Source organism: Vulpes vulpes, chromosome 6, assembly GCF_048418805.1.
Source record: "Vulpes vulpes isolate BD-2025 chromosome 6, VulVul3, whole genome shotgun sequence".
Taxonomy (NCBI): domain Eukaryota; kingdom Metazoa; phylum Chordata; class Mammalia; order Carnivora; family Canidae; genus Vulpes; species Vulpes vulpes.
The window spans coordinates 26,861,395-26,888,964 of record NC_132785.1 but is presented as its reverse complement, the minus strand read 5'-3'; the positions used below and the strand labels follow the sequence as shown (position 1 = coordinate 26,888,964).

At 36.9% G+C, this 27,570-nt stretch overlaps 2 protein-coding genes across 12 annotated transcripts in view; one reads left to right on the top strand and one right to left on the bottom strand.

Moving 5' to 3' along the window:
• The window catches only part of PIBF1 (progesterone immunomodulatory binding factor 1), a 191,886-nt gene extending 190,902 nt beyond the window's left edge, over positions 1 to 984 (bottom strand). For 4 of the 7 annotated variants that reach the window (XR_012002003.1, XR_012002002.1, XR_012002001.1 and 1 more), the window contains exon 1: positions 799 to 935. The gene's annotated coding sequence lies outside the window, so the exon portion shown is untranslated. Of the gene's footprint in view, positions 1 to 354 lie in introns of all 7 variants that reach the window. The other 3 variants (XM_026017692.2, XM_026017693.2, XM_072760689.1) reach the window with 3 other exon arrangements.
• On the top strand, positions 972 to 27,561 carry DIS3 (DIS3 homolog, exosome endoribonuclease and 3'-5' exoribonuclease). Of its 5 annotated transcripts, none has more exons than XM_026017702.2 (22): positions 1,120 to 1,546; positions 1,817 to 1,884; positions 2,190 to 2,347; positions 4,070 to 4,263; positions 4,632 to 4,705; positions 8,743 to 8,910; positions 9,662 to 9,826; positions 10,967 to 11,080; positions 11,212 to 11,349; positions 11,927 to 12,073; positions 12,978 to 13,094; positions 13,354 to 13,455; positions 14,363 to 14,427; positions 14,514 to 14,598; positions 16,812 to 16,939; positions 20,325 to 20,411; positions 22,440 to 22,596; positions 23,972 to 24,186; positions 24,501 to 24,669; positions 24,802 to 24,960; positions 25,588 to 25,710; positions 26,554 to 27,561. In XM_026017702.2, exons 4-22 carry the CDS (start codon positions 4,170 to 4,172, stop codon positions 26,635 to 26,637), a joined length of 2,391 nt encoding a protein of 796 aa, XP_025873487.1. In that variant the 5' UTR covers positions 1,120 to 1,546; positions 1,817 to 1,884; positions 2,190 to 2,347; positions 4,070 to 4,169; the 3' UTR covers positions 26,638 to 27,561. The 5 variants fall into 5 exon arrangements, with proteins under 5 accessions (XP_025873486.1, XP_072616788.1, XP_025873487.1 ...); XM_072760688.1 differs by having other exon boundaries at positions 1,542 to 1,652; XM_026017701.2 differs by lacking the exon at positions 1,817 to 1,884 and having other exon boundaries at positions 972 to 1,546.
• Positions 27,562 to 27,570: the final 9 nt, after the last annotated feature.

Genomic DNA, 27,570 nt, shown 5'->3' with positions numbered 1-27,570 from the left:
CCAGTCTCCGGGGGGACAGGGATCTCACTCAGGGGAAACAAAGAAATGTTGGAAGTAAAGGATGAAAGCCCTAAGTCAGGGGTCACCCAGGGACGCTACTAATAAAAGCAGCACAGATCCAAGATGAGAGGGGTCACTTCTGAGTTGATCAAGGGAAGGTTATGTTCTCCTTAGAATCTTGAAGGATTTGTTTAGGGCAGTACCAACAGAAAAGCATGCAAGAGCGAAGGCTGGCTGGCACGGGGGTGGCGAAAATGCACAGCAGCAGAAGGCAGTGGTGGCCAGGCCGGGGCCAAGCCTCTGCGGAGTTTGAGGAGGCCTCGCCCCTACCCCAACCCCCTGACACAAACGCACGTGACAACCTTCACCACCAAGGCTGCGGAGAGCCTTGGAAGGTCGGAATGTGTCCGAAATTCACTCTGCAGGCCACGAGGAGGCATCGCTGAAGGGTCTTCTAAAACGGGAAACCGTGAAATAAGCACATTTTAATAGACTTCCAGACAGAATGACAACAAGAAAAGAGAAGACCGAGCCCTCCAAGTGGCACTTGGTTACCCTTTCACAACAATGTTTAGCAGTTCTCTTGTTTTAATACTACAGGTGTGCGGAGGGGAAATCCCTCCTTTCAGAGGGAAAAGCGTAGAGAAAGGTGAAATCAGAGAGAGGCAACATCTGGATGACAAAGGATCAGCGGCTGGGACAAGCCCACGCAGGCGGAGTGAAGAAGGAAAGCCCGACTCGGCGGCGCAGGAGGAGGATTCCCTTGGTCCGCGTGGCAAAGGGATAGCCGCGAGCTACCTCGAATGCTCTTCAACGACACCACGTCGGAGGCTGGGCCAGCCGCCACCACCATCGCCTCTTCAAGGAGCTGAAAAGCGTCTCCAAACAGAAGCCCAGGTTGCAGCTCCTCTAGAAGGAATCTCAGACCGGGGACCGTTATTACGACCCGTAACCACGACAACCACTCCCGCGCCCGTAAAGGACGGAGGAAGCGGCTGCGCGCTTGCGCCCAAGCCGCCGGAACTCAGCCCGGATCCACCCCCAACGCGAGGAGCAATGCATGCTGGGATTTGTAGTCCAGAGGCAAGCCCCGCCCGGCTCCTGGAGGGAAATAACTCCGTAGTCACCCAATCCTCGCAGCCCTCAGAGAGCCAACGAACGTCAGCCTCGGCGTTTTCCCGCGAGAAGTATTTACTAAGGTCCTGGAGCGGGAAGGGGTGAACCTCGGGGTAGAGTGTAGTTGTACTGCAGGCCTGCTACTGGGCACTTTTCACCGGAAGAGCGCGACCGGGGTCGGGGTCCCGCGCTGCGGAGCAAGATGCTCAAGTCCAAGACTTTCTTAAAAAAGACGCGGGCGGGCGGCGTGATGAAGATCGTGCGCGAGCATTACCTGCGGGACGACATCGGCTGCGGCGCGCCCGGGTGCGCTGCGTGCGGGGGTGCGCACGAGGGGCCGGTCCTCGAGCCGCAGCCCCTGGACCCGGCGAGCAGCCTGTGTCCCCGGCCGCACTACTTGCTTCCCGACACCAACGTGCTGTTGCATCAGGTGCGTGGGCGGGCGGGCGATCCGGCGTCCTCTCGGCACGGCCAGGAGAAGGGGCGGTGATGGAGCAGGGAAACCGAGGCCCCAGGAGGAGCGTCCTGGACATTACGTACTTAGGGAGCGGCAGACCCCATCTCGGAACCTTTGCCTCCTGTCCCCCAGGCCGTTTCTTTTTCCTTTTTTACTTCTCTCTCTCGCTCGCTCTTTTTTAATTCTTGGAGTAATAAGGATTTTAGATTACTTTTCTAACTGCTGGTGTCTCTTCTGCCTTAGATTGTAAGTGTCTGGAGGCCGGGGACCCGGGCTTCTGTGGCCTCCAGCCTGCAACTCCCAGGCAGCTTGTAAGTGCCTACGAATGAAAACTATGTGGGCCGACGTATTTCATTATTAGTGGACGTAATTCTACGAAATTTTGTGGTCAATCTGTGTATATATGCTCTTCTGTAATAGGCCTGAAGGTTTTTTTTTTTTTTTTTTGTAGCAAAGTAACTCCTTAGTGTATACATGGTTTTTTTTTGTAGCAAAGTAACTCCTTAGTGTATACATGGTGTTTAAAAAAAGAAAAACATCGACAAGGTTTTGTATTGTGCAGCAACAATTTAAATAGGAAAACTTAAATTTTCTCTCTTTATCTATTTTTTTTAAGATCGATGTTCTTGAGGACCCTGCCATCAGAAATGTGATTGTCCTGCAGACAGTTCTGCAAGAAGTGAGGAATCGGAGTGCTCCAGTATATAAACGGATCAGAGATGTGACTAATAACCAGGAGAAGCATTTCTATACCTTCACTAATGAGCACCATAGGTAGGGGGGAAGATTATGTTGTTTACCAGAAAACCATAGACTTAGCTAAATTTGGGGGAAGGGTCCCTGGCAGTAATTGTGACATTGTTGGAAGATGCACGGGTAAGTTTCATACTTAGGGGAGGATGATTTGGTTGTTCCACGGTTGTACCTGAGGTGCACACAGGCATTGATTAGATCAAACCTAGAACCAAGTCTCCAGTCTCCAGACTCCTAGGCTGCTGTAGGTACTTCTGTTTCCAGAACGTCTTCATCCTGAATTGGTTTCAGTATGAATAGAGCAGTAAAATCTCAGAAGAGGAGATTTTACCTAGGTTCCTGGAATATGATATTATTTGATAACCAACATAAATTGTTAAAATGTAAGAGTTTATGAAGGAGAGGTTTAAAAATACAAAGCAGATTTATTATTAACAGACTTTTAGAAGTTAAGCTAATACTTTTTTTTTAACTGATCACATCGAAGAAGATAGGGTTAAGAGATAGAATTCTTTGTTCCATTTCAGATTTACACCCTTTGAACATAATATGTGGTTTTAAAGAATATTTTGCTGTTTCTTATGTTACATAAATTACCTGTGTTAAGTTCTAGTATACTTTTATTACATTAAGTTAGGGCTTCTCAACCTTGGTACTATTGACATTTTGGATTGAATAATTCTTTGTTGTGGACAGGCTGTCATATATATCATAAGATGTTTAGCAGTATTTTATGCTTCTGCTCACTACATGCTCATAGGAACCCTTCTTCACCCCCATCCACAGAGCTGTAACAACCCAAATATCTCCTCCAGACATTGTCTGAATATTCGCTAGGCAGCAAATCACCCCTAGTGGATTAGACAGTAGAATTCCAGCAATGAAAGCTCATTGGAATGCACATATTTAAAAATGTTTAATTTTTCAATTTTCTCATTATTTCTGTAGCCCGAATTTAAATATTCTTGTAAAAATCATTGGTAAAGCACTTGTAGTCATCTTATTGCTAGCTTGTCCTTGAAATTCAGAAACAGAAACTTGTTTTTCAGTGCAGAGTGACCAGATTTTTGTGGAGCACTATCATCAGATTCTTAGCAATTAGAAGTTAGCAATTTTTCTGCTTAAGTGCAATGAATAGAGCTTAGCAATACAGGAGTTGAAGGATACTGGGGCACATTTCATCTAAGATTCTATTGCTCAAGTCATGCTAAAACCAATTCAAAATATAATGATAGTGTCTGACTAGTAAGCTTAAAGCATTAGGAGGGGCATTTAATGGTGAGAAATGAAGCAGTTCTAAAAACTGTTAATATAAATAAGATTCTAAAGTTGATTCTGTTAATTTAAGTGCTAGAAATTTTTATACTGAATTTGTTATTTTACTCAAATTTAGCTTTGAAAACATTTAAGGAAGTAAGAATGCTGACATATGGGAATTTAGAATGGATAGACTACAAAGGAATAAATTGTCATTATTTTTATGTGATCTTTCAGTCTCTAGATAAGCTCTGTCATTTACTGAGTATTTATCATTGGTGATTTCCACGTACTATGTACATTGAAATTTAATCATCATCGGATTTGTAGCTTTGGGAATTACTGTTAATCTACAGTTCAAATAAAATCTTATCAAACCTGCAAAGTTTTATTATAGTTTCGTAGTTTTTAAGCATTTATGTTCTAAGACTTTTTATATGTTCTTATTTCTGTTGATTTAAATTTATCACTTTGTTTTGTATTTAGAGAAACTTATGTAGAACAAGAACAGGGAGAAAATGCTAATGACAGGAATGATAGAGCCATTCGAGTAGCAGCAAAATGGTACAATGAACATTTGAAGAAAATGTCAGCAGAGAATCATCTACAAGTTATCTTCATAACAAATGACAGAAAAAACAAAGAAAAAGCCATAGAAGAAGGAATACCAGCTTTCACTTGTAAGTCTAAATGTAGAAGCTGTTAATTTTTATATGCATTTGCAAATAGGAACTACCATCAGGCCCTTGGTCAGATGTTCACTTGAGTATTTAATATTTTCATATTCCTGTATGCTCCATCTGATGTTTCCATTTTTTAATTTCTCAGCATTTCTCAGCCAAGTAAGTTGTGGTGCTCAGTGGCTGTTAATTTCCCCATCACCCTTTGTAATTGGCTTAGCAATAGAAACTCATAGATATGCTCGACCCAATACTTCTCTTTTGACATGACCATGTCAACAAATACAGATTTTTTTAAAAAAAAACAAAAAAACAAACAAAAACTCCACAACAACCTGACTTTATCAGGAACAAAACTTATTTTTCAGGTGAAGAGTATGTAAAGAGCCTAACTGCTAACCCGGAACTCATAGATCGTCTTGCTTGTTTGTCTGAAGAAGGGGTATGTTTTGAGTTTGTTTTATTTTATTTTATTTTTTTGTGAAGTGAAGATATTAAAATAGCCACTTATTAAAGTAGTCATTTTTGGATATTAAATTTATAGTTAATCAAGTTTAAAAATTGGAATATTGGTAGGTAAGCTGGAATTGAATAGGAGTTGGGTTATAAACAATAAGAGTAGCTGTAATAGGCTTATCAAAATGCCATTCCTAAAAGACTTGACTTTCTAAAATAGTAGCACTGTTCATTGATAGACCCTCAGCAACCTGAGTTGGGCCTGTCACATCATAGCACCATCTGTTTGATAAATGAATAGAGGAATATGTGCCTGGTTTGTGAATAAGGTGTAAGTATTTGACCAAAAAAAGGACATGGACATTGCAGACAGCATAAAGCTGTAGAATTAATCCAGAAGGAAGAAGGAAGGAAGTCATAAGAGAACAGGAAGGGGAGGGGCCAGCTAACAAAAATCTAGAATTTCTTCTGTAAATCAACAATTTTTAAACTACCTAAGTCTAAAGGGCTGCTATGAAGAGAAGGTAGCAGGTAGGAATCTGGGCTCCCTACCCTTATAAATGGCAGACTAGAAGAAATTAAGGGTGGGTACCTGGGTTACTCATCCCAGGGTCCTGGGATCAAGTCCCACATCAGGCTTTTCACAGGCAGCCTGCTTCTCCCTCTGCTTATGTCTCTGCCTCTTTCTCTGTCTCTCTCATGAATAATTAGATTTTAAAAATCTGAAAAAAAAAAATTAAGGGTACATGAAGGTAGATCTGAGAGGAAGGGGAGGGAATGATCAGAAGTGTTGTTTATTTGAGGGCACCTGGGTGGCTCAGTCGGTTAAGCATCTGCCTTCAGCTCGGGTCATGATGCTGGGGTCCTGACGCGGGGTCTTGGGATCAAGCCCTGAGTCTAGGAGCCTGCTTCTTCGTCTCCCTCTGCCTGCTGCTCCCCCTGCTTATGCTTATTCTCTATCTCTGTCAAATAAATAAAATCTTTTTAAAAAGTGCATTTGAAAGACCACTCTAATTCCAGTTTGTGAGCTGATGCATTGTATTAAGGACAAAGTTAGCTGCAGGAGGAAGAGTAGAGGGATCCGTGCAGTAGTGGAGATGAGGGCAAGCTGAGTGAGTCTGTAAACATCATGGGCACTCACTTCCTTATATCTGAAGTTAGCAATAATGACTTCGGAGACATGAAATGAGGATCAAATGAAATATAACAGTATTAATAAAATTCTTATCTCCGTGCCTGGGACATAGTTGTGGTGAATGTAAATGGCAGCTGTCATTATTAGAGAAACGGGTTTTATGTGATAGAACATTAGATATCCAGTCTTTACAACATTTTCTTCATCACTTCTTATCTTCAATCAACTACTTGACAAAATTAAAAGGAAGTGAGAAAAGAAGAGCTGGGCTTGATTTTTGGAAGAAAGATTTAGGGACTGCCCAACAGGTAGCCACTAGTTGCATCTGGCTGTTCAGATTTAATTCAGATTGAAAATTCAGTTTCTCACCTTTTAAGTGTTTGAGAGCTGCTTGTGCTGGTGGCTACCAAATTGGAGATCATAAAAGCTATTCCTATCATCACAAAGTTGTTTTGGATAGCACTGGTCTAGAAGAGGAAAGAAGAAGTAACCTAACATTGGTAATATGTAATATTTGATTGAGGACTGTGGTAAGGTGACTATAGGACATGACGAAATTACAGCCAGTTCTGTTGTAATGCAACATGTATGTTCTTCAGATTCACTGTGTCATGCAAAATTACATAGTGAAAACAGCAGAGCTAATGGGAACATATGTTTGGGGCACACTCAGAAGCTTTGTGAGGTGGTGAAAATAGGGTTATCTAAATTTGGACAAAAAGTTACAGATGGTGAAGATGGTGTGGCTCATAAAACACACGGTAATCTAAAGTCACAGATGTTTGAGAGGTGACTGTTTTGTGGATTCCTCTGCAGCTTTGTTTTCTGTGTTTACGTAGTATTTTTAATATAGCAGTTGCGTTGGAACCAATTCATGTTTTCAAAACAAGCATTATGGAAGAACAGCCTGTACTTAGCACCTAACCCAGATTTAGGATGTCAAGGCAGAGATGTGAAAGATGTTAGTTAAGTAAGTTTGCTTCAAGACAAGGACATTTTAGCTGAATGTGTAAGGGAGTTAACCATCTTAATAACTAGGAGAAGAGCATTTTATGCAGAGGAATCAGCAAATAAAGGCTCTGAGGTTAGAATAAGTTGGCAAGATCAAGAAACAGCTGGAAGATGCCTGGGATGGAGTAAACAAAGGAGAAAATGTTACAAAGGAAGTCAGAAATATAGGCAGGGACCAGATTGTATAGGATATAATGAGTCATGGGGGAAAAAAATGGATTTTAGTCCATGAGTGCTGGACAGATGTTGAGTGAGAGAAGATTAAGATTCATCTGGCTGCTCTAAGAGAATAAATTAGAAACAGGCTCTTGAGTTAGGAGGATATTTTAGGACTCCATGGGAGACAAGACAGAAAAGAGGACCATAGTAGTAGCAGTTAAGGTAGTGGGAAGTAGTCAGATATTAGGTGTATGTTGTAGATAGATATGGTAGGGCTTGGTGATAGATTGGATGGGACCGGGAGGAATATGGATGACCTTAGGTGTTTTGCGTGAGCAATTATATTGGTAGTATTGCTTTATTTACACAGGATGAAGGCAGGGAGCAGGACTGAGTAGAAAATCCTAAGTAAGATTTTAGACACTTAAGTTTGAGGTAACTGTTAGAGCTCTTAGTGCTTTTATGGTATGAGCAGTTGGACATGCAAATCTGGGGCTCCTGAGGGGGTCTAGGACTAGAAATACAGATATACTAGAGAGATAAATTTGGATCTTATCAGCATATAAGTGATGTGTAAAACCATAAGACCAAATGAGAATATGTGAGGCAAGGATTGGCAGACTTTTTTTTTTTAAACAGATTTTTTGAGGTATAATTCACATAACCATACCATCTATTTAAAATGTACAGTTTTTTGTATAGTCACAAGATTATGCAACCATCACTACAATCTAATTTTAGAACATTTTCTTCCCTTCTAAAATAAATCCATATCCATTACCACTCAAGCCCAGTCTGTTCCTGAAATGCCCTTGCTTTAGCCCCACGCAACTACTGATCTTTCTATCTTTGTAAATTTGCCTATTCTGTGTATTTCATATAAATGTAATAATGTAATATGTGGTCTTCTTTCCTTTCTCTTTGGTACATACTTAGGGATGTGCAAGAGGATTTGCTCCATCATATGGAGCAGTTTAATTTTATATTTAACTTTTCGAGGAACTGCCAAACTATTTCCCAAAGAGTGTGCAGCAGTTTACATTCCCCCCCAGCAATGTATGAAGTTTCCAGTTCCCCACCAATACATGTCTTTTTCATTATAGCCTTTTTAATGAGTGTCAGGTGATATGTCCATATGATTTTGCTTTGATTTGCAATTCCCTAATGACTAATGGTATTGAACATTTTTTCATGAGCTTACTGGCCATGTGTATATTATATGTAATACATAGGTATATATCTTAGCTTATGTATGTGTATGTGTGCATATCCCTATTCAGATCCTTTGCCTGGTTTTTAGTTGAGTTGTCTTTTTATTATTGAGTTATAAGATTTTTATATTCTGGATACAAGTTCTTTATTAAATACATGATTTGCAAATATTTTCTCCCAGGTAGACATTTTTGGTTAAGAATCAGTTTCTTTTTTTTCTTTTTCTTTTTTTTTTTTAGAGAGGGAGAAAGGCAGGGGGTGGGGAGAAGCAGAGGGAGAGGAAGAGAATCTCAAGCAGACTCCCTTATGTGGGGCTTGCTTCCACAACCCAGAGATCATGACTTGAGCCAAAATCAAGAGTCAGACACCCAACTGACTGAGCCACCAGGAGCCCATGGATGACTTTTTTTTTTTTTTTAATACCTGATAGTGATGGTAGTAGTTGTCTGTTGAGTGCATGGAAAATTTACATACTAACTGCATCTTGTGGTTTGCTTATTTCACAGAATGAAATAGAGAATGGAAGAATAATATTTTCAGAGCATCTTCCTTTAAGTAAGCTACAACAAGGCATAAAATCTGGTACATACCTTCAAGGAACATTTAGAGCCAGCAGGGAAAATTACTTAGAAGCTACAGTATGGGTTCATGGAGACACTGAAGAAGATAAAGAGGCAAGTGATGTGTACATAAATTCCATATATAGTAAAAGGCTTTTTATGATTTTTATAAGTGTTAAAAATTTTGTATGAGAATTTAAACTTACTTTACCCTTCTAGTTTATCAGCTTAAAGGCAGTTATGTGAGAAGTCATAAATAATAGAATGAATCACTTTCTTAGAGAGATGTTTATGGAAGAAAATAACTTTTTATTTACCCCACTTTAAAGGAATTAAAGTCTAATCAAATAATAATAATAGTAGGATGCCTCTATTTTCTGTATTATGGCTAGTTATGGGAAATGCTATTTACATAACCTATCAATGCTCCAGAGGGTTTCACACACTTTAAAGCAAATAGTAATTATTTTTGGTGCCATTTGCAGATACTCTTCTAACTGCTTGAATGCTGCATTTCATTTAATCTTCAACTGTGCCTATGAAAGCAGATATTCTTTTTTCATTCTACAAATCAGGACCCTCAGATTTAGAGAGATTAAGACATTTTCCCAAAGTCTTTTGGAATTAATGTAAGAGTTATGGTAGAGCCATGAATACAACCAATATTTTCTGACATGTTTTCTCTACTTGATATTGAGAAATTAAGAAGATGGAGTAAAGGGACACTATTGAAGAAGAAAAATAGAAAGGAGAAATATAGATAAATAGAAACACCCATTATATCTTTACTTCTGTTAGGTAACCTTCTCATTATTATATTGCCATTAAAAATGTCTGAGCATGTGTCATTTGCTGTTTTACATAGATAATCTTACAGGGACTTAAAAATTTAAACCGAGCTGTTCATGAAGATATTGTGGCTGTAGAACTTCTTCCCAAGAATCAGTGGGTGGCACCATCTTCTGTGGTTTTACACGATGAAGGTCAAAATGAAGATGATGTGGAAAAAGAAGAAGAGAGAGAACGCATTGTATGAAACCAAGCAGGTTTATGTTTTGTCTGTGTAGTTTTGTAGAATTCATTAGTGTTTTAGCTTTGGAGAAAATTAAACACATTTCAGTGCTTTCAAGTTTACTGAGTAAGATTATAGTTCTGTGGGTTTAATACATTTCATACAGTAGTTTATTTTCCCTCTTAAATATTTAAATAGTCTTCCTATCATCTTCTTTTGCTCAAATAAACAGGTTTAAATATAAAAAGACCGTAACTTGGATTCTGATGTTCTGGTACATGATCTGTCTGAATTAGGTTTGTCTGAATTAGGAGGTTTAAGTAAATACAAATTAGAACTTCTCTACATTGCTTTTATGTAATATTAAAATTACATCAGCATAATTGATGTATTTTGGGGCCCTTATATAGCACCTGTTTAATTCCTTTTCTGTTAACAATATTATGAAGAGAATGATTTTAGTTGTTTCTTTACAATCTAAAGTCTATCTGATATGACCTATTTATGTCTATATTTTAGAATTACAAGAATAATGCAAATAGTTGGAATTCAGACATTAGTAGTTTCCTTTTTATAAGAATTGTGTTCAGTGCTCTGGAGTCTTAGTATAGTGTTATTTTTTTAAGAGTCCAGGCCATAGGAGAGTGTTGAAATATCATAAAGTCCTTCAGCTATTTCTAATAAATACTCTTTATTTGGGTTTTTGTTTTGGATAAGGAAGAACTTTTAAAGATACATGTCTTTTTAATGAATTAATAAATGCCACATGACTCTGTAGTGCAACTACTGCTAAAATCCTAGTCTATTAATTCCCAGATTTGTCTGTGTGTGATGAGTAAATCCTCATAATTAAAACTGAACAGTTGAATTCTGACATATTTATTTGGTTTTATATATATATATATATATTTTTTTTTTTTTTTGGTTTTTGTTGATCTGTTTTTGTAGTGCATTATTATTGTAGAAATGTTTCCATGGCTTTGTTTGGCATATTCTGACCTAGAATTTTGAAGCATCAAGATTCTGTGACTCTTTGTCATAATTTAGTCCCTAGAAGTGTTAGTATCCATATTCATATTCTGACTTTAAAGAGAAATTGTCTCATTATACGTAGAGGACAAACAACTGACGATTTTTATTTTTCTTTTTAAATCTCAGCTTAAGACTGCTGTAAGTGAAAAAATGTTAAAGCCTACGGGTAGAGTTGTAGGAATAATAAAAAGAAATTGGAGACCGTATTGTGGCATGCTTTCCAAGTCTGATATTAAAGAGGTGAGTAAAGAGCCTGTTGCTATGTAATTAAAAATGTTATGCATTAAATAGAACTTAGAGCCTTTCGCTTCTAACCCCCTCCTCAGATTTGTGTGTCTGTGTATAAAATCTTCTGTCTTAATTTTCTTTAGTCAAGAAGACATCTCTTTACCCCTGCTGATAGAAGAATCCCTAGAATTCGAATAGAAACCAGACAGGCATCTGCATTAGAAGGACGGAGGATTATTGTTGCTATTGATGGTTGGCCCAGAAATTCTAGATATCCAAACGTAAGCTTGAATGATTTATTTTGTTTTAGAATATTAAGAATTGGGTATGAAATTGCTTCGTTTAGTGAAAATAGAATCTGCTTGTGTAATAAAATTCATATTGAAATATGGAATATTTTACAAAGTTAACTGATAAGTAGTACATCTTATTTGAAAATTGATCTTACGAAATTCCAATGCACATCGTTTTTACTCATTTCCTAACAACTTTTGATAGTGGTTACAAAAATAGTACTTAAAACCTAAGTACTTAAATAATACTTAAATACTTAAATAGTACTTTAAAGTACTTTAAATAGTACTTAAAATGTAATAAATTCTAAAGCTACCATATTTGAAGGAATTTTTTTTAATTTAAAAGGTCATAGGAAATAGACAACACTTTGTTATATAAGAACTGGGACCTCAGGAAGTCTCCATCATAAATCACTTGAGATTTATGGACTCATTTTAAGAAGAAATGGAAACATTTAGAAATACTGAAGTGATAGATAAATGTTTAAGAATTTAATGTCCTAATGTACACCAAACAAAAAGCTATAACATTCATCTTTCTAATAATAGCTTTTGGTTTTAGGGACACTTTGTAAAAAACTTGGGTGAAGTTGGAGAGAAAGAGACTGAAACAGAAGTTTTGTTGCTTGAGCACGACGTTCCCCATCAGCCATTCTCACAGGCTGTTCTTAGCTTTCTTCCAAAGATGCCCTGGAGCATTACTGAAAAGGTAAATTGAAAAAAAAAAGAATGTATAAATTACTGTATCTGGCCTAATTTGATTTTTGTATGTGTGGTTTTTTTTTTTTTTTTTTTTTTAAGATTTTATTTATTTATTCATAAGAGACACAGAGACAGGCAGAGACATAAGCAGAGGGAGAAGCAGGCTCCCTGCAGGGAGCCCGATGTGGGATTCGATCCCAGAACCCTGGGATCACATCCTGAGCCGAAGGCACATGCTCAACCACTGAGCCACTCACACGTCCCTGTATGTCTTTTTAAATATGTAGAAAATAAGCATCCAGTTCTTGATCTCAGCTCAGGTCTTGATCTCAGGGTTGTGCATTCAAGCCCTGCATTGGGTTCCACATTGGGCATGCAGCCAATAAATGAAGGGAGGTAGGAGAAACCATAGCCCTGTCCTCCCCTGCTGCATTCATGCTAGATATAGAATTCTTAGGTATTACAAACATCATTTGTTTTACTGAAAGATACATTTTTCTGGGGAGCCAACACTAACTTATGTCAAATTATTCAAAGGTAAAGAAACCACAAGTTAATTAAAATTACAATGTGTGGTTATTATTAACAAATAAAGTTTCTTTTATAAGGTTTTTTTTTTTTAAAGATTTTATTTATTTGACACAGAGAACATTCACAAGGAGAAGGGGAGCAAGAGAGGGAGAAGCAGGCTCCCTGCTGAGCAGAGAACCCAATGTGGGGCTCAATCCCGGGACCCTGAGATCATGACCTGAGCCAAAGACGGACATTGAATCTGCTAAGCCACTCAGGCGCCCCAAAACAAAGTTTCTTTTAAAATATATATAGGGAGAGATGTCTGATTTCATAAGAGCTGTGTTTCATTTGTGCTACCAAAATAATTTTTTATATCTCAACAATGTGGCGTTTTCTAGGACATGAAAAACCGAGAAGACCTGAGACATCTGTGTGTTTGTAGTGTGGACCCACCAGGCTGTACTGATATAGATGATGCTCTACATTGTAGAGAACTTGAAAATGGAAACTTGGAGGTATTTTTGTTGTAGTGACATTCTTATCTGAATACATAGTTCTGTTTTTGAGTTTATTTTCTTTTGACCCAGTATAGAATTTGTGAATCACTCATGCCTAGTCAGTTGTAGCTACAGAGACTAATGGGCACATGTCAGAAATTGAAATGGTGAAAGTGATCATCCTTTTTCACTTTGCTCAGTTACTTCTCATTAGAACTCCATTAGTATGTTTACCCAGTTAAGCATGTTGACATCATTTTATTCTTACCTTTTTAAGGTTGGTGTTCATATTGCAGATGTTAGCCATTTTATTAGGCCAGGAAATGCTTTGGATCAAGAGTCAGCCAGAAGGGGAACAACTGTGTATCTTTGTGAAAAGGTAAATGGGTTAAATTTAAAATGGAATTTTGACACATACTTGGAACTTTTTTTTAGCGTCTGTTTTATTCTTACTAATAAAATCATCGGAGGTGTTTCCATCCTCAGTATTTAGTGAAATACGAGGAATAACTATTATATATAAGTTGTGCATTGTTAGTTTGTAAAAACCATGGGCACTCTGGAATTCTTGAATGGTCTGAAATAGTACCTGAATTAGCTAAATGACATACAAAGAAGGGGGCCATAAATCAGTGAAAATAATGCAGTGTGTTTGGTTATGAGTGACCCAAATAACAAATAGGTTTAGGTGCAATAAATTGTTTTGTAACATTTAACTTATTAGTTACGGGTAACTAACGTGTCTTCCGTTGCTTCAAAAGTTTAGTCATGAGTCTAATTTTGTCATAATTTACCATTTCTTCTTTTTAAAGGAATCTTCCATAAACTTACAAAGAAAGTTGTGACAGTGGAAGGGAAAGTTAAGCCTAATCTCTTATGAATCCATTGTCAGAGTTCTTGCATGTAGCTTTTTTCTGTAAAAATTTTATGGCTTTTTTTCAGTATGTCTAAAGCACCACATAGTCATAGAGCTGTTAAAACTTGTGTCTGTTATCTAGTCCAAACCTACTGTCTAGAGCAGGGATTGCAGACTTGAAGGACGGCTAAGTGGCTTGTAGAGAGGACTTATGCTTAGATCCACTGATAGGAAGTCCGGTTTCCTTTCGTTGCTTCCTGTTTGTAACAGTTCCGTGGAAATACTTTTCTAGAAATAGATATATTTCTTATTTTCTCAATTTACAAAGACCTGTTCTCCCCTTTTAAATTAATGCTACTTGAGAATGAAACGTCAAATAAATGTGTGGCTATAGATAAGTAATCTGCACTCTTGTTTTTTCCTGTTCCAGAGGATCGACATGGTTCCAGAGCTGCTTAGCTCTAATTTATGTTCCTTAAGATGTAATGTTGACAGGTACTGATACATGTTTTTTTCATGAGAACATAATATTTACTGTTTTAATGGACTCCCATTAACAAACACTGGACTTTCCTCCGTAGGTTGGCATTTTCATGTATTTGGGAAATGAATCACGATGCTGAAATCTTAAAAGTGAGGTTTACCAAAAGTGTCATTAATTCAAAGGTTGGTTTCATGGTTAATATTAAATGTTTAAGATCTTTGGTACTTTTAACAGTGTTCTAGATGGTTTTGAAAAAGATTTGTTAAATTAAAATTTTCCCCAATATTGTAGCAAAATCTAATTTTTCCATTTATCTGCTTAATTCTTGACACAGTTGTCTTAATATTCAGAAACTTACAAAGCCTGGGTACTTGAGAAGACTAAATAGATGGCTTTTTGTCCTAATTCAGGAACACTACTATTTGAAATTGTTCCAGTGTATAAACTGGTCAGTATTTCCAAACTTGGCATGTACACTATCTTGTGATATTCACAATTTTTCAGAGAAATAATGTTATAAATTATCCTTGGATTTTAGCAGAATTACCCTGAAGTTTCAGGTCAGACAGAGTGGAGCCAGGTTCTTATCCTTCTCTTTTTTGGAAATCTCCCCACATTCCCTTATGTTCTCACTCTGCCCTTAGTTTTCCTCTGAAGTTTGCCATCAAGTAGTTGCTTTCAGCCATCTTGGATGAACTAATGGTTGGAAAAGAAGGCAGTATTGAACTGATAGTTACTGATGTATGAATGATTTAAGCCTTCCTCAATTTGTGTTTTTTAAAGAGGATGAGTTTCTTTTTCTCCCAGACTTGATCGGTGTAACAAAATTATATGAAACAAGTTCAGTGAACATACAACAGAAAACATTTTTGGAAGGGAAGTCTTAGTTCTTAGTAGATAACTTGGATTCCCTAAGAATCTGACCTGGTCTGCATTATCTAACTCTCCTATGCTATTCCTGGCAACTTTTACTTGTGAAGTTACCTTTTTCTTTTCTTTTTTTTTTAAGCTTTTTGATTTATTTGAGAAGGAGAGAAAGAGAATAAAAGGGGCAGCGGAGAGGGAGAGAGAGTCCCAAGCAGGCTCCGTGCTGAGCTCGGAGCCACTCGGGCTTAATCTTGTGACCAAGAGATCATGACCTAAGCTGAAACCTGATGCTTAGTTGACTGCACCACCCAAGTGCCCCTATACTTTTTTTATTTATTTATGTTTTTGATAAGCTAAAGAATGGTAGTTCCCATGAGGTGCAAAATAGGAACAGAAGCAGTATTTGTATATTCAAATTATAATTGGAAATTACTTGAGATCTTTTTTACTATGATTGGTCTCATTTTTAGATACTTAATTTGGGATATTTCATAGACATTCTGTAAAACATGATGTCTAGGCTATTACAATATTCTTAGTTATTTGCCATTGAGTAAGGAAGTAATGATGATCTGAAAAGGACTTCACAATAGTCATTGCCAGAGAATAATATAACTTTCATTTTTACTTTATTTTGTGTTACCTAAGCATTTATTTGTTAACTGACCTGTGAAAGTAAAGTTTAAGCAATTTATTTACCAACAGATACTACCATTTTGTTTTGTTTATACAGATTGACTTATTTTTAGAGGGATGGCATTAGTGGGGGAGGGGCAGAGGGAGAGAGAGAATCCCAAGCAGACACCCTGCTTACTGCAGAGCCCTATCCCATGACCCTGAGATCTGACCCCAAAACAAGAGTCAGACACACTCAACGGACTGAGCCACCTAGGCATCCCATTTTGTTTTTTGTGAACATAGTTTGCTTATGTTGTGTAATGCATCAGATACAAATTAATGAATCAGAAACCATAGGTCTGGAGTATATATATAATGGCTTAGGACTATCTTTTGTTATTGATTTAGGTTTTCCAAAATCATAGATTTTATGTAGTGCAAATAGGAAAATATAGTAAACCAGGTTTTTTTCCTACATGTAAAATAAATTTTTAAAATTATTTTTAGAGAGAGCATGTGAGAGTAGGGGACAGGGAGGGACAGAGGGGGAGAAAGAATCTAGGCTCTGTGCCCAGCCTGGAGCCCCATGTTGGGCTTGAGCTCACAATCCTAAAATAATGACCTGAGCTGAAATTAAGTTAGCCACTTAACTGACTGAGCCACCTAGGTCCCCTATAAACCAGGGTTTTTTGTTTTGTTTTGTTTTGTTTTAATTATTTATTCATGAGAGATAGAGAGGCAGAGATATAGGCAGAGGGAGAAGCAGGCTCCATGCAGGGAGCCCGATGTGGGACTCGATCCCAGGACTCCAGGATCATGGCCTGGGCCAAAGGCAAGTGCTCAACTACTGAGCCACCCAGGGATCCCCAGTTTTTTTAAGAGTTATACTAACATATGGTTTTCTTTTTAGGCTTCCCTTACATATGCTGAAGCTCAGATGAGAATTGATTCTGCAGCCATGAATGATGATATTACCACTAGTCTCCGTGGACTAAATAAGCTAGCTAAAATTTTGAAAAAAAGAAGAATCGAAAAAGGGTATATTTCAAAACTATTAAGAAGTGTGTTAATTTATTTATCCTAGTAATAAGATAATCTGTGAACTCTTTAAAGTGTTTTATCATGGACAATGACAGACTGTTTAATGAGCTGAATAGAAACTCAGAGACATTCTTTTTCTTCTAGCTACCTTTTATATTTGCAACTTAATTCTGGACTGATGTTTGTTCAGGAGCTCTGTCTTTGTAATTTATTATGCTAAAGAATTAAAGATCTTGGAGAAATTCTAGGGAGGCAAGAGCTCCTTAAGACTTTTCCATGGATTGTTTCTAGTTTTAGTCAGAAATGAGTTTCTATATTGAACATTGGTTTTCAGATACTTAAATAAATGTAGATGAACTACTTGTACTTTAGAGTTTGAAGTGATTTTAGAGATTGTTTAACCCAACATTACAGGATTATAACATTCATTCATTTACTTATTTATTTATTTATTTATTTATTTATGACTTTTAAATGATTAAGAGTTATATAGAAGCAGTCTTCCCAAAGATCTAATAACTAGTGGCAGATACTTATCATTTAGGTATTCTGTCATGGGATTTGCCTAACTGCAGCAGTATAAGATAAGGACTATCCAACCAAAATTGTTGAAGTAAAGTAGTTAAATTTGATTTTTAAAAGATAGCATCAGCTCTTGGAGTAAAGCAAGTATATGAGCCTTTTAGATGTTGGTCTTGGGTTCCCCTGCCCATCCAGAGGAGGGTCACAGGTGGTTACTAAAAGTGCTTTATTGTTGGGAAGTACAAACTCTAGAACTGTGCTATTTCATAAGGTGTGCCTATGTAAATTAAAATTTTTAAATAGTAAAGAAAATTAAGAATTCAGTTCCTGAGACACACTAGCCACATTTCAAATACTCAGTAGCCACATATGGCTAGTGATTACCATATTAGTGTAGATAGAGAACATTTCCATCTCTGAAGAAAGTTATATCGGACAGTATTTTTCTAGGTAGTTACACTGAGTCATCTTTATATCTACTCAAAAGGTCAGTTTTCTGCGAATACTCAGTGGGATCCTAAATATAAAACTTGGCAGCTATGTAAGGATAACTTGGATGCATTAAACCCAAAGAAACTAAAAAGGACACAAAACAGCACATTTTTCAGCAAGTGTTTGTTTATTGAAGGTTTATAGTATGCAAGATATCAGAAGAAAGTTTGAAGATAATGTTTAGAAAGTTTGTTTTAAAAGCAAAATGAGTAAAATGCAAATTGAAACTATTCATTTTGGTGGTTTTAAGGAGAAATTTGCATTAGTATTTAGCTTCTCTTGATTAGTACAGGAATGATAATTTTTTAAAAGATTTTATTTAAAAAAAATTTTATTTACTCATGAGAGAGAGAAAGAGGCAGAGACATAGGCAGAGGGAGAAGTAGGCTCCCTGTGGGGAGCCCAATGTGGGACTTGATCCTGGGATCCCAGGATCACGACCTGAGCCAAACAAAGCAGATGCTCAACCACTGAGCCACCCAGGCACCCTCAGGAAAGATAATTTTTAACTTCCAAAACAGTCTTTACTTTTAATTCTGTAACCAGTCATCTACTGGTGAAAAAGAGGTCATCGAGTCTTCTCAGTCTTAGGGGAAAATTGAGCAAACAATCAGGAAAAAAATTTGTTATTTTTTTGCTTTCTTAAAGGATATGTTCTGTTTTATATTTATTTTATGTCTGTCTTAAAAGATTAATGTTATGTCATGAACAGACATAACGTTTTAAGTGTCATATGAAGAAAAAGTGATGAAAATGTGATTAACAAATCTTGCTTTTGGGGCACCTGGGTGGCTCAGTTGGTTGAGCATCTTCCTTTGGCTCAGGTCATGATCTCTAGGCCCTGGGATTGAGCCCCACATGTGGCTCCCTGCTCAGGGGAGCCTACTTCTCCCTCTCTCTCTGTCTGTCGCTCTGTCTCCTTGTGTGTTCTCTTTCTCTTTCCTTCTCTCTGTCAAATAGATAAATAAAATCTTAAAAAAAAGCAACAAATCTTGCTTTTAAGGTCAGATGTATTGATAAACACAGACTAAATCTAGTGTAGAATCTTACTGTAAAGACTGCAGGACAAGAAAGGAATTATTGGTCCAGAATATTTGTCAAGAATCTCAGTGTAGTATTCCTTTGGTAGTTCTAATAAAGCTGAAGAATTGGGGGAAGAGGTGAAGAGTTAGCTTACACAGTTTGATCTTTTGTCCCTCCACTTTTCCCCTCTTCTGCACGATTGATTAGAGTTACCCACCTTCATTTAAAATTCTTTGTCTTAAGTGGTTTGAACCTAACCTGATGAAAATAGCATCAGGGCGTGAAGAAACATAAGACTTGCCCTGTTGGAATTTACTTTTCCCAGGAGAACCTGCCAGCTCATTAAGTGAACCATGCATATAAAGCATTTAGAATAGTCTGTAATCTGACACGTAGCACTCCTTATCAGTAGCGTCAGTGTGTGTACATTACAGGGTCGTGGTTTATCAGTCTCTATGTTGGCTGAGCGAATGTGCACGTACTTTTGAACTGTGGATATTCTGATGTTACTTATCTGCCCATGGCAGCTTTCCTTTTGCCACTCTGCATCATCCTTCACCCCCAATACATTGTTTTCTGCAATAAAATATTGCCAGTTACCTTCTTTACTTACAAAAGTGATTACAAATCCATGTTTATAAGTAATTCTAATACTGTTATCCTCTGAGGTACCTTTTGAATCTTGCTTAGAAAACACTGAAATAGTGGAAATCTGAAAATCTTCTAAAAAGTAAAATTTCCAGATTGTCTTTAGCAAAATTATTTTCTAGCTACTGGTTGGGTGATTGTTTTGGGGTGAAATATACATTTACATATTTTTCTAAGAGGCTTTTCTCATTTTTTCTTTTTATGGTATGTGTTAATTGTATACTTTGTCATCAGTCTAGAAGCTTCATTTTAGGTTTTTTCATCTATTAATTATATGTGCTAATGCTTTATAATTGCATGTGTATTTTTATTATGTCCAAATGAATATATGTAATTTTTAAATGTCCAAATTAATACATATAGTTCAAAAATTAAATATTTGTGTATACTCAAAAAAAAAGCTCAGAAAAACTATGAATAAAAACTCATCATTTGGATACAGAACATACTCAAATTCTTAGAAGCACAAGGACGCATATTTTGGTGAGTTACTATAGTCCTGCCTTAAATGCACTTTGATCTGTGAGATGCAAAGCTGTCAGTGAAAATAGAACATAAAACGTAGCAGATGGTCTTAAAGGTTTTAGAAGAAAAAGTATTACTTGCTGAGATCATTTTCTATTTTAAAAGCATCACTTCTGGAATTATATCTGTTATTGGCTCACTTTACTAATTTACATCTTTAATTTTTATTTAGGGCTTTGACTCTTTCTTCTCCAGAAGTTCGATTCCACATGGACAGTGAAACTCATGATCCTATAGATTTGCAGACCAAGGAACTCAGGTATGTAAATTCTTGCTGGGCAGTAGATAGGATTTTTATTTTAAATGCAATAACTAGTATATATATTAATAAATAAAACCTATTTGTACCCCAAATACCTGTTTCTAGTAGGGTTATGATTTCTGTAGATCTTTTTGATTTAGGATATATAGGAAAAAATAAATATGATTTTGCTTTTTAGTTTTTCATACATAAAACTGAGATTAGTATTATAATAGAAGAATTTCTGATTTGATTTGTTCTGGATGTGTGGCATATTAGAACTTGACCAGTAATAGTTATGGTAACCAAGAGATTGCCCCGGTTAATTTCTTAAGTATTTAATGTAGAAGAGCATAGTGGTCATGACCTTGTGCTTTAAAGCCAGACTGCCTAGGTTTGGATCTCACTTCCACCAATAACTCAAGACAAGTTATTTGGTCTTTTTATGCATCTGTTGGTGAAATAGGACTGATAATGGTAACTACCTCACCAGATGTTCTGAAGAGTGCTCAGATGTTATTGTTGTTGCCATTGTATTGATTTAGTTGAGATTGAAGAAGCAAAGTTAAATCACTTAGGCTTCTTTTCTAAGCCTTTTAAAAGGTAATTCTGAAATTATTATTATTTTTTTTTATTATTTTAAAGATTTTATTTATTCATGAGAGACAGAGAGAGAGAGAGGTGGAGACACAGGCAGAGGGAGAAGCAGGCTCCGTGCAGGGAGCCTGATGTGGCACTTGATCCCAGGACTCCAGGATCATGCCCCTGGGTCAAAGGCAGGCGCTAAACCACTGAGCCACCCAGAGATCCCCTAATTCTGAAATTAAATGCACATGTATACTTTTCTCCTAGATGACCAAGGATTAAAAATGAGACAATATGCAAGTTTCTTAGGACCAGTGAGTGCTAAAATGAAAAAATACTTTTGGGAGAACTGTACAAATAAAACTAATGTTAATGTGAACAATGAGCCTAATACTAAGACGTTTTTTGAGGAAAATTTCGAATCTAACTTTGCCAAACTAGAGTATCACCCCTTTCTTTTTACCAAGAAGAAGACAAAACACATTTCTAAGAGCTTGTCCCTGTAGTTTTAAAGGTACCATTATATAATGCCCATTCAGCCAGTGATTTGGGAGAAAGAAAGCACAGTGTACACAGAATACAGATCATTTACTAACCTAAGTTTTAAGTAGACATAGACTATAGAGAATGAAGAGTAACATCAAATTGGTTAAGAGTTTTGAAGTCAGTTAAGTGGGCTTGAGTCTTTTTACTACTAACTCTGACTTTGAGCAAGAGAATAATGTTACACATCCTTAGTTTTCTCATTAACAGAACTAACATATAGCTTTCTCTATATGGATACAGATGATACAACATAGCTAATGTCAGGCCCATAATAAATATCCAGAATAGGTATTGTAAATATAATTTCTTCATTTTGGTGATTTATGGGTGAATATTTTACTTTTTAAGCCCAAATTATTATGACCTAAATAGGTCTTAATTCTTATTAGTAAACTTTATTTTGGGCAGCCCAGGTGGTTCAGTGGTTTAGCGCCGCCTTCAGTCCAGAGCCTGATCCTGGAGACCCAGGATCGAGTCCCATGTCAGGCTCCCTGCATGGAACCTGCTTCTCCCTCTGCCTGTGTCTGTACGCCTCTCTCTCTCTCTTTCATGAATAAATAAAATCTTAAAAAAATAAAATAAAAAAATAAACTTTATTTTTATGGAGTTATAGTTAAAAATCTCTTTACACTTCGTAAAAGCAGGTGAAAATGCTTATAGTTTGGATTTTATATATTACTCGAGTTAGTGAAATTTCTGTTTCTTAAATGCAACTTTAAAGTCTCTTGCATGACATTTACTCATGCATTAGATGCATAGTAAGATTGTCAGCATAGCAGCTGAGAAATGAAAGAGCCCTAGGTTACAAAAAATATACATGTGCACACACATATAGAAATGTTTACATAGGAAATACTTGTCATATATAGAAGTCTCAAATTCTTTTTCCTTCTTTAATGATTTCTCTATTGGCAGAGAAACAAATTCCATGGTGGAAGAATTTATGTTACTTGCCAATATCTCTGTTGCAAAAAAAATTCATGAAGAATTCTCAGAACATGCCCTGCTTCGAAAACACCCTGCTCCTCCTCCATCAAATTATGAAATTCTTGTTAAGGCAGCTAAATCCAAGGTAAGGTCACATAGTTTGCAAAATCATCTGTATTTGAATTGTGATCTATCCTTTGTACTAAATAATCTACATTTGCATCTGCATGAAAGTTTTGTTGGTTGTTTTGATGCAAAGATATGTGAGTAGTACTTTTGATTAAGGAAAAAGATCATCTAAGATGGATGCAGTCATCTCCTTCTACATTGAAATCATTTGCTTCTTTAATAAAATCTTTTGATGTCTGAACGAGCACCCTGTGCTACAGCCAGAAGTTCCAGACTAACTTATTTGCAGTATCTTGAACATGTGAAGCTCTTCGATATCTCTTTGCCTATATACATTTCTCTGTATCTGTATTATTTTATGCCTCCTCTGAACTGCCTAACTTTAGAGACTTAGAAATAATTGTTTTTCCTCTTATCTTCAACTCAGTTAAGCCCTCTTTATATCATGGCCCTAAGAAAAAAGTCCATTTATTGCATACATTGGGGGAAAAGAAAAATGTAGAAAGGGTGGGGGGAAAAGAAAAATGTAGAAAGGGTACCGTATCCTACACCTCATTTTGGCATAATTACCCTTATCTTCGTGGTGACTATGGCTTATATTGGTTTTCTTTGGATCTCTTGTTTAGTTTGTTTAGTTTCCATCTCTCCTGTCTAGAAAAGAGCTGGAAGTAGTGTTTGGTCTCAGGGTATTATTCTAATAGAATGGTGTTGGTTTCTGGTTTTTCAGATTTTTTTATCTTTATGGTGGGTCTTCTACCCCTATCCATCAGAACAGAAACAGCTTCTCCTCTGCTCTAAGGCTGACACTGTAAATTGGGGAATTTTCTCTTATTGTCCTATATCTTCCTAAGACATGGGAAGAGGAGAAAGGATTTAAGCATTTTTGCCTCAACTCCCAAAGTAGAACAAAGCTGTTGGTTTGATGTATTAACCATTAAGGTATTATTTAGCCTCTGGCCTTTACTTTTACTTTGAATGGAAGGAAAATATATATCTGCAGAGGAGATCCAGAAATGCTGGAAAGTATCCAGATCTGCATTGATTTTTTTTTTTCCCTACCCAAACAAAGACTAGGCAGGCACAGATTGGACTTTGAGAAATAACACTCTTGCTTCCACCTTCTCCATTCTTTTTCCCTTTGAAACTACTTCAGAATGTTGATACCTTAGTACCTTTAAATGCTTTCAGAACATTTTAAGCTTTGATGTTGCACAAAACAATCACTGCTTTTTATAAGTTATTTTTAGTTCTAGGTTAAGGACAAAAGACAAGAATACTTATTATATGGTCAAAAACACCATATTCAGTTCAGTTTGTTGTATTTTGAACACATGATGGTACTTATTTTAGAATGTTTAATATGATGCTGTTTCCCTTTTCTTTGCTTTCAGAATTTGGAAATTAAAACTGATACAGCCAAATCCTTGGCTGACTCTTTGGACCGGGCGGATTCCCCGACTTTCCCATATCTCAACACTCTCTTAAGGATATTAGCCACTCGCTGTATGATGCAGGCTGTGTACTTCTGCTCTGGAATGGATAATGATTTTCATCATTATGGCTTAGCATCTCCAATATACACACATTTTACTTCACCCATTAGAAGGTATTTTTTCCTGGGGCACCTGGGTGGCTCATTCAATTAAGTGTCTGCTTTCAGCCAGGAATCATGATCCCAGGGTCCTGAGATCAAGCCCCATGTTGGGCTCCCTGCTCCTTGGGGAACCTGCTTCTTCCTCTCCCTCTGCCTGCCACTCCCCCTACTTGTTCTCTGTCCCTCTCTGTCAAATAAATAAAATCTTTAAAAAAAAAGTATTTTTTCCTTATAAAATTATAGGAGGTAGAAAATAGTTTATTTTAAACTGTAAAAAGATACGTTAATGCTAATGTAGCATGATTATTTCTCCTGCACACATCTAGATATGCAGACATCATCGTCCATCGGTTGTTGGCTGTGGCTATTGGGGCTGACTGTACTTATCCAGAGTTGACAGACAAACACAAGCTTGCAGATTTATGTAAAAATCTCAATTTCCGGCACAAAATGGCTCAGTATGCCCAACGTGCATCAGTGGCTTTTCATACCCAGGTATTTGCCTTCTGTCAGTAATGTCAGGGGAGATGAAGTTTTGTTCACTTTCAATTTAATTTCAGAATACTTTTTGTTAATTTCAAAAATATTTTAAGACAACCCTTAATAAGGCTATGTGTTATCTTACAGTTGTTTTTCAAAAGCAAAGGAATAGTAAGTGAAGAAGCCTATATTCTGTTTGTAAGAAAGAATGCTATTGTGGTGTTAATTCCAAAGTATGGTTTAGAAGGTACAGTCTTTTTTGAAGAAAAGGACAAACCAAAGCCAAAGCTTATTTATGATGATGAGGTACAGTATTTCTGATGTTTTTATTTTGGGGTCTTTTGAGGGAGTACTTATTCTTTGATGGTACCAATAAAGGACAGAATTATTTTTTTTTATCCTACAGAGTTTAATTGTACCAACTAATAAGCTGATTCTATTTATAATTTCTCACTTCAGTTTATTTTCCCACATTCTCATGTTGTCCTTGATTTGTTTCATACCATGTAGTTTCCTCCCCGCAGGAAAACCTGAATTATGCTTTGCACTCGGTGGACAAGTGCATCAGAGTAAAAGAATAAATGGCTGCTTATTGCTCAGACAGGAATTTTTTAAACCTGTTTCCAGTGTTTGACATGCTCTCTACTGCCCTAACTCTAATAGAACTGTAACACAGCAAACTTTGCCCACAGAATCTTTTTCTCTGGTAGACCAGCAATCTGGTCATTAGTGGGTGAGGATCCTGAGATTAATGAATATATATATTGGGACCATCTTACTGAGAGGTGGGGAGTATGCACATAAGTGGGTCATATATATGTAAAGCTATTAGGCTAATGGTTTTGATTATAGTGAACACCTCGGTGCTTATTAAATATGGAAGTAATTTTTTAAATTTAATGTGAAAGATAAAGTAAAATATGTTTTATTTAGGTACCTTCCCTTAAAATAGAGGATACAGTGTTCCATATATTTGATAAAGTTAAAGTGAAAATCATGCTAGACTCATCCAATCTCCAGCATCAGAAAATCCGAATGTCCCTGGTAGAACCACAGGTAAGACCAAACTTCACTGTCCATGTTGTGATGGTAGAAAAGGTACATATTGTGTGAAAGAGAGGGATGTAGTTCTAAGTTATTTCTGTTCAAGAATAGGGGTCTTATAAGTAGTGTGTGAGCCAGATATTTGCGTGACAAATGCTATTTTCTCACCGATTTCCCTAGGCTATGGGATCCCAGACAATTGGGATTCTTTGGAAAAGGTCCTCAGTACAAAAGGCAGAGAGCTGTCTGAGATCTCCTGCCTGGTCCCTTTTCACTTTTATCAGTTTTGAAATCGGCAGTTTTAAAGATTAAGTATGTTTCACCCTAAAATGTTAGATCTTTTGTTTAAGATTTTATTTATTTATTCATGAGAGACACAGAGAGAGACAGGCTCTGGCAGAGGCAGAAGTAGGCTCCTTGAGGCAGCCTGGTGTGGGACTTGATTCCGGGACTCCAGGACCCTGGGATCATGCCCTGAGCTGAAGGCAGATGCTCAACCGCTGAGCCATCCAGGTGTTCCAAGATACTAGTTCTTTGTTCGCCCCAGCACACCTGAGGCCTCTGATGCTATCAGTGGCTCAGCTAGGACAAACTGGACATGTTCTAGCTAAACCACACTGTCTCAGGACATGCTTCTCACACATTGAGATTGTGCCTGTCTTCATTTTTGAACCACTATTTGTGAAGTATGTATACTTTGTGTGGAAGACCCTTCACTAATCTTAATCTCTTTCTCCTCTCTATCCTCACTCACATCCTTTTAAATTTGAAAATGTCAGTGGGGAAGGGGAAGATGAGATTGATTCCTTATTTTATGCTTTTACTCACCTTATTTTTCCGTTTGCATTACTTTAGATTCCAGGAATAAGCATTCTGGCTGATACTCCAAACATGGACAGTGATGAACCAGAGAGAAAGAAAAAGAAACATGAGAAATAGCTATAGTCAACAAAAAAACTTCAAAGACTGGTTTCCGTAAAACAAAACGAAAACAGAAACAACAAAAAAAACCTGAGAGAACACTTTTAAACCTAAGAAGTATGTGATACAGTTTGTTACTTTTAAATACATTTCAATGGTTTTAAAAATTTGCATTTTTTTAATTGAACTGTTTGTTGACCATGTCTGTCCATATACTTCATTTTGGGATTGAACAGAACTATTTATGCATAAAAATTCAATTGAATATCCATCACTTAAATAGTGACAAGATAGCAACCTCAGGGATCTGTAAAGATCATTTAGATGGAGCATTCATCTGCTCACTAAAGAACAGATTAACTTTATATAAGTAATTTGATTACTTAATATTAATAGAAAAAGCCTATCATTTTCCTATGGAGGAAAGTAGAACATTTTTAGAAGTCAGAATCTGTTTAGATCCTGTTTCTAAATCTTGAAAGCTGTCCATGTTTGGTATGGCAGTTTTTAGATTTCAAGACAATGACGTCAAGATTTGTCAAGGAATTCAGTCCTTTGCCATCTTTATCTAACTTATGTGAATTTCCTATAAACTTTTACCATTAGAAGCTTCCTGCATTCTTATTAGTGGTCCTTGAACAGCTGTGAGTGTCTGGGAATTGAATGTTATAGGAAGGCAAGTAGGATATTTTGATCGACTGGAAAAAGTTTTTAATATCAGGTAGTAAGTATGATCATCATCATCCTTGACCTTTAGCTCAGACCTCTCCCCAAATAAGGCATTAGGGGCTCAGAGAGCAAATAGAAATGGCACTTTAAACGTCTGCATCATGTTATTTATAAAAAGCAGGTTCATGAGTGGCTTTTAAACTATCTATGTATCAGGTTCTGTGGGAACGGGGATTGTCTAATGACCTATTAAAGGGAACAGAATGAAGTAAAGATTACAAT